Source organism: Martes martes (assembly GCF_963455335.1).
Source record: "Martes martes genome assembly, chromosome: 3".
Taxonomy (NCBI): domain Eukaryota; kingdom Metazoa; phylum Chordata; class Mammalia; order Carnivora; family Mustelidae; genus Martes; species Martes martes.
The window spans coordinates 192225389-192240257 of record NC_137890.1 but is presented as its reverse complement, the minus strand read 5'-3'; the positions used below and the strand labels follow the sequence as shown (position 1 = coordinate 192240257).

The 14869-nt window shown below is 48.8% G+C and overlaps 1 protein-coding gene across 4 annotated transcripts in view; it reads left to right on the top strand.

The window, feature by feature from the left end:
• MYO1B (myosin IB) overlaps positions 1–14869 on the top strand; it is a 179351-nt gene that overhangs the window by 20330 nt on the left and 144152 nt on the right. For all 4 annotated transcript variants that reach the window (XM_080798484.1, XM_080798483.1, XM_080798486.1 and 1 more), the window contains exon 2: positions 11635–11778. In XM_080798484.1, coding sequence (XP_080654610.1) covers positions 11644–11778 — 135 coding nt within the window. In that variant the 5' untranslated portion in view covers positions 11635–11643. The remainder of the gene's footprint in view (positions 1–11634; positions 11779–14869) is intronic.

Sequence of the window (14869 nt, the reverse complement as noted above, 5' to 3'; positions counted from 1 at the left end):
TGTCTACCTTGAGGGAACACAGTGAGAAGTCTATGGGTTATAATTAGCACATCCCACGTGCAGCTGGGCTTGTGTTTCTGGCCATAACAGAGGTTTATGGTTTTTGGCTACCTTGTCCCGGAGGAACTCAGAGGACTTTTCAGACGTTAGCTCATTAATTCTCCTAAGACCTGGTGTGAGTAAGACAGCGTGGCCATAGGTTCCCCCTAAAGCCAGACTGCTTGCTGTCCATCCTAGACCTTCCAGGATTTTGGCTGGTGAGGGGTGCCAAGTTGGGTGGTGGGGGGAGAGGGAGGGCGGGGGGTGTCTTTCGGACCCAGGTTTGATGGTTGTGGATGGCGTTCTCTGATGTTGCCTTGCCCTTCGGCCTCATTCCTGCCGTGACTCTGCAGAGCTTCCTCCAGGAAATGACGTTGGGGACAGTGATGTTGGCCGCCTTTGCCCCTCAGGGCATTGAACCCCATGGGATGGCTTTTGCAAATGAAGCAACCCTCTAGGTTATCAACCTCAGATACACAGGCCAGTAGGTGAGCTCTTCAGGGTCAGAAGAAATGGGCATGGGGAAGGGAGGGAGCTAACATCCAGTGAGATCCTGCCCTCTTAGGGGCTTCGCTTGCTCAGCCAGCCTGCCTAATAACCCTGGGGAATGGATGTTGTCATCCCTGAGTTTTTAAGATCAGAAATTCAAATTCTAGAGATGAATTAATTCCCTTGGGTTTGAGCCTAGGACTGGGATCTGAAGCCTGTGCTGTCCCATCTTGGAGCAGATCAAAAGGGAATTCTCAGTCATCGTAAATTCTTGTTACCAAACTGCTATAGAAAATGACTCTTCACAGTGTGGAAGTGAAGCTTCTCTTTAAACCTGGGTGTGGGGGGGTACCTGGGTGGCTCAGTGGGTAAGCGTCTGCCTTCTGCTCAGGTCATGATCCCAAGGTCCGGGGATCAAGCCCTGTGTCGGGATCCCTTCTTGGCAGGAAGTCTGCTTCTCCCTCTACCACTCCCCCCTGTTCTCGCTGTGTCTCTCTGTCAAATAAATAAATAAAATCTTTTAAAAAATTAAAAATTAAAAAACTGGTGTGTTGCAAAGAGTTTGCTGACTTGGGAATGAGATTGATGGGTGTGTGTAACGTGATAGGTGCGAAGACCACGGAGAGCAGTCAGGAAAGCTTCCTCCTTGCGCCGCCTCTTCCAGAAACCCGTCCTGCCACACCTCCCGGGTCCATTTCTGTCTCCTCACCGAAGGGCTTGCCTGGGATCCTAACACATTTTGCTTAGACATCAGAACAGATCGTTTGTGGCTTGTAATCCGAAACCTTCAATGTTGCCATGGCAGCCACTGTCCTGTTTGACTCAAAAATCCTTCTAATTAGTCCAGATAATATATTCCCCATTCTCACAGTTGGAAAAAACTTTGTTTTTAACCCGTCACGTTACGAATCGGGAAGTCTGGCCTGTTCCTGGGGTTGAGGTAGCCGAGCTCCTGGCTGGCTGTGTCTGTTGGTAGGCCAGCCCTTTTCTCCCCAGACAGAAACAAACCTTGACTTGGACGCTGGGTGGTTCCTGGCCCCTCCCTCCCTAAGGGGCCATCTGCCCTGGGGTGTTAACTCTCAGAGCACCAGAATGTCGAATTAATTGCCACCCCCCCCCCCCCAAGGGCTTCTTAGGATCAGAGCGTGGCTTCGTGCCTTGTGGGCTCCCATTATGCATTTAGCTGGATGTTTTCCGTCCCTGCCCAAATCTGTCCTCCACCATTCCTCCATCATGGCCTGGTAATTTAATGTTCTTTGTATGACCCAGAGTTCGAGCATAAGACAGCAGCTTCCTGGATGGAAATTGCTAGTAGTTGGGCCCATTTCTTCCCTAACCCAAGATCCTAACACAACCAACCCAGCAGCAGTGCATTAGATGTTCACAAGAAAAGGCTATAGAGAAGCGGGGGGGGGACCTTCAAGATGAAGCGGCTTTAGCCGTGGGATAAAGAACTGGGAGCTCGGACAGCGGTGTTTCACGTCGTAAATGCTGCGAATCCACACACGTCGCGCGCGTGCCCTGAGGACGTGTGTCGGCGGCCGGAGCCGCGTCCCTGAGCCTCCACGGCGTCTCGTCCCGCTTGCTCCGGGAGCCCGCACGGCCCCGCCCGTGGTCTCCGCCCCCCCCCCCCCCAGCTCCGCTCATGGAAACCCGGGCCCCGCAGGCTGGTCGGTACCGAGAGACCGTCTGGTCCGTCGGTGTCTGGCCCGTCTGCGACCGTCTTGGTTCATCCGCGGAGGAAGTTCTCCGTCGTCCTCCGCCCGCCGTGCCCGGGATGGGAAGGGCCGCGTGGACGCGCAGCCGCGGTGTCGGCGACGGGCGGTCGTGCCTGTGCTGCCCGCGGCAGAGCCCTGGGCGCCCGCCCGGCCGCCAGTGCGGGTCCCTCAAGGTGCTCCCGGGCTGGGGCGAGCAGCAGACACACCGCGCGCGGGGTCCCCCGGCGTGCTCGGCGCGCGCTGCCGGAGAGGGGGCGGCCGCCGGCCCCGGTCAGGCGGGAACCTCGGCCGGACCCCTCGGGAGCCTGCGACCAGAGCCGCCGTGAGGACCTCAGCACTTTTCTCTGTCCCCCGGGGTCCCACGTGCTTCCCCGCACACGTGTCATCCTCTTCTCGGATCGGCTTCCGAGGAGTCCGGAGTCCGTCAGAGGCTCCCCTGAGTGGGACGCCCGGTCCGCCGGGTCCACGCTGACTCCTCATGGCCGCGCGATGACCGCCTCCGTCCCGGTCCGGTCCCCAGAGGCTGCGGTGGCGCATGCGCGCAGCGCGGTTGGCGGCGGGGCCGGAGGAGCCGTCGGACCTGGGCGTGGTGCTGCGCGCGTGCTGCGGGGGGCGGGGGGGCGCCGCCGGGGAGGGGGCGGGGGGGCAAGGCCGGGCTCAGGCCTGAAGGCTCGTCTGTGAGAAGGGACTGTTGTGCGTGTGGCGACTCCAGCGCGTCGCGTAGGCCGACGACTCCTGCCTGCTCCGCCGCGTGCTGTGGCCGGCGTCTTGCATCCGCGGCGCGTGTGGGAACCTCCGCGTTTCCGAGGCCGCTCCTGTTGCGTTGCCCGCACACACCCCGCACACACCCCGCACACGCCCCGCGTCGTCTGTGCGCTCCTCCGGGCGGCGCTCGCGCGGCCTCCCCCGTGTAACTAGGCGGCGCGGCGGCCCTGGGTGCGGGGTGCGCGCACCTTCTGGAATCCGTGCGTTTGCGCCCCGAGGGGAAGGGCCGGGTCCCCGGGCGAGGCCGAGGCCGTGTTGGACAGCTTGGAGGGTCTGCGGAGGAACTGGAATGCGGGCTCCGGGGAGTCGTCGGAGGCTTTCGAGCAAGGGTTACCCGGTCGGGTTCTGACTTAGAAAGGCCACTTGGCAAGTGTGGCCCGTGCAGGGGGGAAGGAGGCGGGCGGCAGGACGGGGCAGAGGGAGACCCCGGGGGGAGGCCTTCCGGGTGAGCAAGGAAGAAGGCTGAGCTGGGGGGCGGGGGGAGCACTGAGTGGTGCTGCTGATGGAGCGGAGATGGGTCGGCCTTGGGGGGGCGGGTAAGACAGGGAGAGGCCAGGGGTGAGAGACTGGGTCTGTGGTGACTGTGGGATCTAGGGACGGTAGGAGGGTTTTGTTGGGGGGGGTATTTTGGGATAGGATGGTAGGAGACGGAAGGTTGGGACGTGGGTTGCGATGTGGGACTCAGCAGATGTGGGAGAGATGGTTGGGGACAGGCTGTCGACAGTCTGGCTTGCTCATTTGAGGGAGGGGAGAAGGCGAAGCCTCCAGGGGCAGGCGGTCAGGCCACTCGTGTTTAAAAGCGGTGGGGACCTTACTGGTGTCCTTTCATATCGGTCTCATGTTCCTGCCTGGAGGCAGACTATATCAAAATTTAGAAACGTATCAAAATTCACATCACAGTTTATCAAACCGGAAACGGTAGCCAGTTCTTTGGTTATAAAAATCAGGTTTCTTCGGGATTCTCATGAATTCAAAAGGATTTAGATGAAAATGTTGAGGGTGTTGAGTTTGGCTTGTATTTTGCTTCACTGCATTTTCTGATTTTTTTTTCCCCTATAGTGGATAGGGGTTGTTTTTAATCATTAAAAGGTTGTTTGAAGTTTCAAAAGTGGCTTATTTTCTTTTCCTGACTCTTACTGGACTGTGAGCTCCTGGAGGGGGTGGTGTGGGGAGGGGAAGTGCCATGATGATTCACAGTGTGTCCAGAGCACCTACCACAAGGCCAGAGACCAACAGGGTTCAATACTGTATGTGGTGGTTGAGCCGGATTGCATGGAAATTTAATCTAACCGCTCTCAGAGAGGAGATGCATGCTATTTTAAAAGATTGAGGAAGGAAATTCCAGTTTTTCTTAGTCATTTAAGCTCATTGTATTAGGTCCTGAACCACGTCCTATAGAGTTGGCCCCTCTTTTGCCTTTGTTTTGCCACCAGGATTTGCTAAGATTTATTTTGCTCATGAAATCTTGCCACATTGGCCCAGCTTGGTTACTTAAATGTGCTTCTCATGTTATTCTTAAAAGCTTTCGTGATCTCTTTGGGAGTCAAATGGCTCAATTCTGTTTCCTGTCCTTTGTGGGTAATATGTTTTCAGAGGAATGGATCAAAGTGGCTTGAAGCTGCAAGCATTTTTTTGCCTTCTGGTCAGACCAGCCATGGCAGCTGCAGGAACTTGCATTACCGAAGGATTCAGTTGTCAGTCGTAAATTTGCATACTTGTTCTCCCTTTGTATTTCTCTGAATGCCTACCATGTGCTAAGGCAGTGCCCTCCGCCTTTGGGGAAATAAAGATGAATACGCTGTGACTGCTGACACCAGCGAGCTCATTCTCCGGAAAAGGGGCTATCATGCGTACATGACCCCGTGCAAGGAGGTCAGGAGTGGAACCGGTGTCAGATACGAACAATTGTTGTCATGCTAAGAAAACTCCCCGAAGGTGTTGCCTCGGTGTGGACTGCTAATGACACTGTAATCGATGTGTTTTCAGCGTCCTCGCTTCCAGTTGCCAGAGCAGTAGAGGTCTGCTTTCATTTGGTTTTCCAGCTCGTGGTTTTTATGGCTCTGCTTTAAAAGTCCCCTCAACTTTAAAATGATGCTAATGACTTGATATTAATCCTTGTTAATCATCGCATCATCAGCTCTGAATGTCCTTTCTGATTTTACAGTAAAACTGTTTCAACTTAAAAATATGTTTGTTCTCGGGGCGCCTGGGTGGCTCCGTGGGTTAAGCCTCTGCCTTTGGCTCAGGTCATGATCCCAGGGTCCTGGGATCAAGCCCCACATTGAACTCTGCTCAGCAGGGAGCCTGCTTCCCCCTCTGTCTCTGCCTGCCTCTCTGCCTACTTGTGATCTCTCTGTCTGTCGAGTAAATAATAAATAAAATCTTTAAAAAAAATTATGTTTGTTCTCATCTGCGTTACCCTAAGAACTTTGAATAACGTGGGAGACCGCTTCCTGCTTTAGTTTAGCGCATCCTGCATCTTTTCTGATCTGTTATTCACTTGTTAGTAAATTGTGTAATTATTAACTTGGAATAGCTTTTCACTGTTGCTGTTTGATATGGGATGGAATGACCGCGCATTTCACATGGGTGCACACATTGCCTCCACCCCCCAACCCCCGGTCTGGCTGTGTCTGGGTGCGGGGCTCTTGGAGAATGCTGGTCTTGACTCCCAAGCGCAGATGACATTAACATTGTAGGTGGCTTGTAATTTAAGATTGGTGACCGGGGTAGACTACATGTATTTAAATATTAGGCTCCAGGTGGCCATTTTAAGATGCTGTCGGATGTTCATGCTGCATTTTCTTTTGTATTCTGAGGAATTTTTGAAACGATGCTTTCAATATTTTGAATTTTTTTTTTTTTTCTCATTGAGAAAGATGCCAGTAAATGCACTGGTATACACTGAAATGTAAGTAGTAGCTTTGGAAGTTTACGAGTGAGAGTAGGTCAGGGAAAGAACATTTGCAATCACATATTTTGTTTTTCTGGGCTGCACAAGCAGGTGGAAAGCTGGGGCAGCCGTGGAGCCTTTCTGCAGCAGTGGCTGGGCTGGTCTCTGGGCTAGATCAGCACCCGTAGGTGACGAGACCCTGACTCCAGACTCCCCTGTGGTTCCTCCAAAGGCTACCCTGTGATTGTATTTTGTGGATTGCTTTCACCGATGTTGGGAGGAAAAGGTTCAGTTTTACATAATAATGAAGCTAATAATGAAGCTGTGACAATAATCCCGCGTGTTGGGTACTATACCAAGTGTTCTGTCGGTTAGGGATCTTGATTGTGTGCCACGCAGGAAGGATGTAGAGGCTCACAGAATTGCCGAGAGCATGGCAGACCAGGAAGGATACGGGCTTGGAAGATAGGCAGGAGCCACAGAAAGGCTGGAGGGCTGGGCAGTGGGGACCTCCTGGCTTCGTGCTGGGGTTCTGGCTGCCAGCTGGTGAGTGGTGGGCATTCCCTCCTGCCATCAATCACCTGCAGCTTTCACCGTCACCCAGGACTCCGGACCCCACGACGATGTGATTGGCTGTGCATGAGCCACATTCCTTGGGGGGGTGAGCAGGGCTGCCGCCATTGAATTCTGCGGTGGGAGCTGTGTGCTGCTCCTTCTCAGTACGTTCCTTGTCATTGTAAGGTAAGTGGGGACTCCCCAGAAGGATGATCAGGTTCCAACAGGAGGAGGCCTGTGCACTGGATAGTGTCCCTTCAGAAAGAGAGACAGAGGTCTACAGTGGCTTTCCCCTTTGGCTGCCCAGTGTTCACATACACTTTCTTTTCACCACACTTGGGTGTATGAGAATCCCGGGCCCTGGTCCACACGATGCAACTCGCCCCGCATGGCTGGAAGCACAGCTGCGCCCTCGTCAGAGGCTGTGCTCTTCTAGAAGCTCTCCTCCGCCTGCTGTCTTCGTGGCCCGTCTGGGGTGAGCACTGGGCAAGATGGCACCGGCAGGGGCTGCGGGTCGTAGCGGTCTGTCCTTGTGGTTCTTACACTTGGAGCCCTTGGGGCGGGCTGTCTTAAGGATCAAGTCATCGTTCAGTCCCGTCAGCCAGACTTCTTCGGCAGCGTAGATCCCTTAAAAGTGTGTTGGCTTTTAAGGTTTCTCTGCGTCCATGGACTGGTAACCAACATCAGAGATTCTGCCAACTCCCGAGGGTTTGGACCTTGAACTTGGTTTGAGAACTTGTCTCCTGGCAGTGAGATCCAGCTGTGGGTGGTGGGCAGAGTGTCTTAGCTCTTGCTTAGTAGAACCTCCCTGGGACAGTTAGGAAGTGGAGGAAACAGTGGAGTACGTGATGCTTCTCCTATGCTACATCTTCGTGGTGGGGGCGCTGTCCCCGCCTCTGGCCGTGGAGACAGAACGGGCGGCGCTTAGCACAGGTCCCCTTCCCTCCGCATTTCTCACCTCCGGCCAGAGCGACTGCGTTTAGCAGCCCCTTCTGTTCTGCGCCCCGGCTTTCAGACCATCCAGAGTCACAGCAAGCCTGTCTTCTTGTAGATCCTTCAGTAGCCAACACAGACTCCAGCATCCGAATTTTTTTCAAATTCTGTCAGGTTGGAGGCACAAGGTCCAAGGCATAAGGCATGACAGGCCACAGTTGTCATCAGTCGTTTACTATGACGAATGAGAGGTGATCATCTGCCTAAGATGGTAGGTCCGCACACCCCCTCCCTTGTGGCCTTGGCTCAGCGGTCCCTGCGCCTCCGTGGGTTACTTGCAACACTCTGCTGCCGTGTACCAGCTTCTTCTATTAGCTAAGATGTTTTCTGGTGCACGTAATAGGAAATCCAGCTCAAACAGCTTAGACAGGAAGGAGAATTAATTGGCCTCCGTGTGTGTAGACTTAGGAGCTGTGGAACAAGTTTCAGTTGCAATTTGATCTAGAGGTTTGTGAGGGCTCGCGCGCTAATTTCCATTTATTTATTTATTTATTTTTTGCCCTACTTTCCTCCATGTGTTGCCATCCTCCTCAGACTAACCTTCTCCCATGTTCCGCCCTGAAAGTGGACATGACCATGGCGGTCCCACGAATCACATCTGAATCCTGCCGGCCAGAGGTGGATAGAACCTGTGTCCTAAGACACCAAGCTAAAGCCCACGGCTTTATTTTTTAGTTTTAGTTTTAAAAACTCTTAGTTTTTTAAAAAAACTTTAAAACTTTAGTTTTAGTTTTAAAAAAAACTTTAAAACTCTAGTTTTCGTTTTAAAAAAACTAAAAAACTTTAGTTTTAGTTTTAGTTTTAAAAGCTGTTGGGTTTTAGATTTTTGACCAGCCCCGAACCGATGACAGTGACTGAAGCTGGTCACGTGTTGGTTCCTTAGTCTAGGTGGGTTATGTGCTACAGCGCTCGCACGTGGGATGAAATGGACGTCCTTAGAACAACATGGGTTTCCGTAGGGGTCTTGGGAAGGGCGAAGGTAGACATAAATGTGTCAAATAAGACATATCCTCAGTGCTTTATGTCCGTGCTCATTGGATACCCCCATGTGACTTCCTCTGACAGTTTATGGAAATCTCAAGTTAGTGGTTCTGAACCAAACTCGGGCTGGATCCAGTAGTCATGGTAGGGGGAATCAGTCGATTTGTAGGATGCGAGGGAAGTGCCTCTGTGCCCTTTTTGTCCCTGTCCTTGTTTACCCTGAGAATGAGGGTCGGAGTGTTACCCTTTCCAACCCCAAAGTACTTGGATGCTAAAAATGACAAAACAAAACAAACCCAAAATGGAACAAAACGATGCTTGAATAGCTAAATGAAAGTTGAAATCAACTTCTCAGCGGGTGTGCTGTATTGGTGTGATTTGGTTTGCAGCGGTTGTGTTTCCAGATTTTCTCCTTTTACCGACTCCCTGTTGTAGCTCAGTATTTGTTTCGTCCTCTCCCCCGCTTTGGATTATGAAGTTGGGGTGGAAGTGTAAAAGCTAGAACCCATGCAAACCTGCTTGAAACTTGGATTTGAAATGATGGTAAAGCAGGTTTAATTACAGAGGTAGATTGCTTAATTATTGTTACCTGCACCGAGGTCCCTGTCTTTCTGCGGAGGCTTCCAGAAATAGACTTCAGACCCAGCCCCCAGGGCAGAGTTCCCTTTCAGCCTCTTTGCTTAATTTAAATTGCTGCTTTGATGGGGTTATTTTTGAAACCCTTCTGGGGTTGACTTCCCCCTTAATCCCTAAACCTTCTACCCTCATCTGCCAAATTATATGTAATGCACTGCAGCTAGAGTGCTTTTGGCATTTCATGAGTCTGAGAACTTGAAATTTGATTTAAATGTTAATTTATTGCGACAAAGATTGGGTGCTTGTGTTCCTGTTCCTGTGCGTGTCTTTCCGTGGACTTGGCATGAGACCAGCTGCTCTCCCTGTTCCCGCTGCATCCCCAGAGAGTGGCAGGTGCCCCCCTCCCACCTGTATTGTTTCAAAACAAGAGTCTAGCCTAGTGCAGAATGCATGAAGCTGTTCTATTGTTCGGTTTTAGTGGTACCTATGGCCATTTACTCTAGGTATAGTTGGCATAAAATTTAAAAAAATATATAAACTAAAAAGTTAACTCCATTTTTCTTCTTTTGAATATTAACTACTTTCTTAGTGGATCATTTTTATTTATGAGAGACCTTTTCTCTCTACTTCTTTTTGTCTCTTTTCTGGCTTTTCAGCATATACTTAAAATTTTTTTCAATAAGGTCAGATATAAAGGAGTATTGGATTCATATGAATCATAGTAATTAATAAGAAAGAATTGCATAGGGGCGCCTGGATGGCTCAGTGGATTAAGCCTCTGCCTTTGGCTCGGGTCATGATCTCAGGGTCCTGGGATTGAGCCCTGCATCGGGCTCTCTGCTCAACGGGGAGCCTGCTTCCCCCTCTCTTTCTGCCTGCTGCTCTGCCTGCTTGTGATCTCTGTCTGTCAAATAAGTAAATAAAATCTTAAAAAAAAAAAAAAAGAAAGAATTTTGTAATTCTTACCCCTTCTCAGTTCTCTTGCAAACAGCCCAAGTAAATATAGTTTCTGTTGCCTCTAGGAGACCTACGAGATGTTCTAGGCTAGAATAGGAAGGACATTTAATTAAATTGCTATCCTAAGCAAGCAGACCAACCTTTGTATAAGATGTAATATGCCTGGGTGACTCCTTAATGAGAAGAATTAAATGTACTTTCCCCTCAGTCTTAGGGACATGAATATATGAGTATTTATTAGTTTCCTGAAGTATTGTTTAGTAGTAGTATACTGAAAGCATACAAAATTGACTTATGGATCAGAAGCATTTAGAGAGAATATCTTGGATGAATGTGGTTTTACATCCTGGTAATATTAGAAAAAGTAACAAAACACACTCTACTTTCCCATGTTCATATATTTGAAAGAATTTTAGAACTCTTGTCAGCAATCAGATACGAAGGCTTGGGGATTTAACATTCTACTTTTGGGAGGCATCATTCACGTTAGTGGGGCGGGTAGAATGCTGCCTTTGTAGTGTGCCTCTCTTTCCTCGTGGTAGACTTTCAGACTGAGCTGGAGGGAAACCGTAGTATTTCTATTCTATTCGTTTCATGTTCGTTTGATTTAGCTGTTGTGGTGGGTCTGTTGGGATGAGGATGAAGAACATCGAGGTCAGTCTTGGCAGGTTATAGAGGTGACCTCTAATTTACAACAGGGTATGTTCCTCTATGAGTCAGTGCTTACGGCTGGCGTGAACCTCCCCCCCCCCCGCCCCCGCCATGTTAGAAGTGGTGATTGAGTTCTTTAACACAAAATGTAATGCACTCTTAAGTAATCATAAGCAAAATTTCTTATCTTTCTGAGCTTCTTTATCTTAAAATGGGGATAATGATCCCAGTATCTACCTCATAGAGTTATTGTGAAGATGAAATGAATGAATGCATGTGAAGTTCTTGATACAGTGTCTGATGTGTAGCAAGTCCTCAAATGTTAATCACCTTAAAACCATTATTTCCTGGAAAATACATTCTGAATTTCATCGTGGAGTACTGAGAGATGCCATCTTGGGGGAAGCAGGTCCTTACAGGTTCAAGTATGCAGGGGCTGGTGGAAAGGGCTGGGTTCATTCTCTTGCTAGAGTTTCGCAACCTCTGTCTAGGGGGAGGGGATGGTCTTAAAGAGGCACAGACTTCCACTTACAAAATAAAGTCACAGGGATGAAAAATACAGCATAGGGAATGTAATCAAGAATGCTGTAATAACGTAGTAATAATACAGTAAGAACCCTGACTGTGGTGAGCATCTTGTAATATATGTTCATGTTCAATCCCATGTTGTACACCTGAAACTAATATAATATTGCACGTCAGCCATACTTCAGTTAAAGAAAAAAAACAAAAACAAAATGGAGACCCTGGTATCCGAGTTGCTCCTTCTATAGATGGACTTGGCCTGGGACGGCGATCTGGGAGGGAGGTTCCAGCACATGGGGCTTCTAGCGGTTTGGCAGTGACTGTGGCTGGCTCTGGGGCTTCTGGCGTAGGTTGGAGGGGAGGTGACAGCATTTGGGAGGCAGATGAGTGCCCTTTGAAGCTACTGGTGTTTCATTTCTCCAGTGGTGCTAAGAGCCCATCTGAAATAATTTTGCCCATTTAAATCTTCCCTTTTCCTCCTCTTTCCTCCAGGAAGAGACAATGGCCAAAATGGAGGTGAAAACGTCACTTCTGGACAATATGATTGGGGTTGGAGATATGGTTCTTTTAGAACCTCTCAATGAGGAGACCTTCATCAACAACCTCAAGAAGCGCTTTGACCATAATGAAATCTACGTGAGTATACACCAAAGGTCGCCTGTGGGGCTTAGACCTGAGGTTTCGTGGCCAAGAACTGGCTTCTCTTCTCCAGACTCTACTTTTTTCTCTTTGTTTGGTAGAGTCCAGAGGAATTTGTTTCTACTCTCACAGAGAGTTTTGGTTTGCTCGTTTGGCGTGTGAGTAATACCGATTAGAGTCAATGAGTCTGTTTTCCCGAATGGTGTTTATGGAGTGCCGACTGTGTGCAGAGTATCGCACTGGTGTTGGAGGCGTCGGAGAGCGAGTGGAGTACTGAGTTCCTGTCCTGAGGAACAGACATTCGGGAGGAGCTGTAACATCCACGGGCATCTTCCTGGATGCCTTCAGAAAATGAGCATTTTAACCTCTGGGAAGCTGCTCATTAAAATGCAAGGCAGTGACTGTCAAGAAAGACATGAACCTTGTTGACGTTTGCCGTTAGTTGAGAGGCAGAAGCAGACTATCAGATCAGGATATATGTTTGCTCCCTGGAGATTTTGGAGTAGTCCTGTCCCACTCCATGGAAGTGTAGTGTCATGTACAAAAACCAAAAATGAAGATCGATGATAATAGGAGAACGTTTATGTACTAGAAATTCTTTATAAATGATTTCATACTGTGAGTTTAACTGTTGAGTTCCTTACGTGTGTTTAAAACATGAGTAAAAAATACCTCCATGTGTGGCTTTTTAGGAATTTGGATAAAGCCCAGAAGTTTGCCTCCCTTCAGGTAGAGCTGTGTTGTTAACTAAGCCAAGCGGACGGGGCGCCGATCCTCTGTCCTGGAGCTGAGACGGAAACAGGGTGCGTTGGACGGAAGTGGCTTCACTAGATTCCGCCTTGCGCCTGAGTCCTTCCCCCCTTTTTTGTAGCGTGTCTGTTTGGAGATGAGTTGGATTATTGGGACATGCTTCATACTTTTCTTTCTGTCAATATGAGAACAGTAAGAAGAAATATAAATAGAGAGCTTGTAAACGATACGAGTATGATCAATTATTACTTTTGTGGGGTGAATATAATTTAGAAAGTGATATGCAAAACTGAATTATTTTAGGCCACAAACAGTCCTCCTTTCCAGTTAGCCAGTTATGTTTCAGGGATGACTTCGTACAATTAATTTCTTTTGTTGAGGGAGGAGAGGCAGAGGGAGAGGGAGAGACAAAAATCTCAAGCAGGTTCCACACACAATGTGGAGCCTGATGAGGGACTCAATCTCACGACCCTGAGATCATGACCTGAGCCGAAAGCAAGAGTTGGACGCTTAACCGGCTGAGCCCCGCAGACGCCCCAGGATAATTCATTTCTTAAGGAAATGGTAGTTGTCATCTGGAACTTGAACTTTTTATCTTTCTGGATTTGTGTTGCTGAAAGTAGGTGAGGTTGACAATCACTTGAGATATGCACATAGTGCTTGCAGAATATTAGCGTGATAACCAGATCCCAAGTTCAGAGATGGAGTTAGGAGACTGTGGATGCAAATGGAAAAGGTATAAAGTCTGCTGCAGGCCAGGGAGGAGGTCCCACTTGGCTTGGCAGCGAGGCCGGTGTCCCCTTCCCGCAGAGTGGGGTGGCTCAGCTTTCCGGTGGGAAAGTGTCGGGCGCTGCGGCTTTCATTGAAAGCGTGGTCTGACAGCCAATAAAAGACAGACTTTTAAACACTGGTCTTTGAGATGGAGATAGGAGGAATCAGTTCGTAAGTAACGCTGCCGATCATTTTTCTTTTTGGCTCGAAGAAACACAGATCACTTTTAGCGGGATTGAAAATGGGATGGAGAGCAGCCCGTTACAGGCGTTCACATACCTGATTTTTTGTGCCGACTGAGATAATACAATCCCCTTTTTAACAAAACGCCAAATGTTAATGTTCATGGATCTTCAGCAGACGAAATGTCTGGGTTTCAGCCCTACCTAATTTTATTTTCTAACCATTTGAGGAATGCCCTTCTGGTATAACAGAAGCAGAAAATGGCTTTCTGCTTCCAGATAGTCATATCAGTTAACGTTTTCTGAGGTATGTGAGGGCTATCATTTCCGTGAGACGTGTGCCTTTATTTTACAACGAAACATACATTGTATTGGGAGGTTGGGCATTCTCTATTTGAAGCAAAAAAAAAAAAACAAAAACAAACAAACAAAAAAACCCCAAAAAGTTACAGAGGAATTGTGTATAGTATGATCCTTCTGTTTTCGTTGAGGGGTTTGTGGATGTGCACGCGTGTTTGTAGAGAAAGGCACGGTAGCTTTGGGCACCAGGTTGGAATGAGATACGGGGGACAGAGAAGGGCGACCCTTTTAGATCTCCGTATTATAGAACTCATTAAGTCAAGCATGTATTGTTTTTGGTAATAAAAAAAAATACGCTAAATTTGATCATTACACCTCTGTAACCCCATATGTCATGTATATCCCCCTTGAGAAATCTGTTTCTGGCTCTTATTTTGGTACTGTTCCTGCTTTGCTTTTATTCATAGGTCGCTGCAGAATTGTTAGCCTGATGCCAGAGGCCAAGTTAATATGACATACAATGTTTTACTGTCTTGTACTTCACCTTGTTTTTAAATTGTTTCCTGGACGATGAAAGTACAGGTTTTTTTTTTTTTTTTTTTTAATCTCTTGTAGTCTCATAGTTTTATACTGTAGAAATGGGTGATGGTCCACCACGATCCACTGTATGAATAAAAACGGTTATTCTTGGGTTCAGAAGCCATGGTTGATAACGGGGCCAGTGAATGGAAGGACCTTGGCTCAGACTTTGGGACTCTGGGTGTCTGTATAGACTTAACAGCCGCCTCCGTGAACCAGCTCAAGATCAGGGGACCCTCTCCTTCCATCCTGCCATGTATCCACTCGCCCCCACACCCCCAATATCTGGGGATAAGAAAGAGTCCCTGCCGTCACGGAGCTCTCACAAGGGACTGGTTGGCCTCTAGATGGAAGTTTTCAACTTTCTAGATCATTCATAAGCGTTAGTGATTTTCTGGATCTCCAGCGCACTGACTCTGGCAGTAGAATCCCTTGTGATCCTGTCATAATAAATCAGAAGCAGCTCCGGGTGGACCGGTTGGTTTACGCACATACCCCTGAACCAC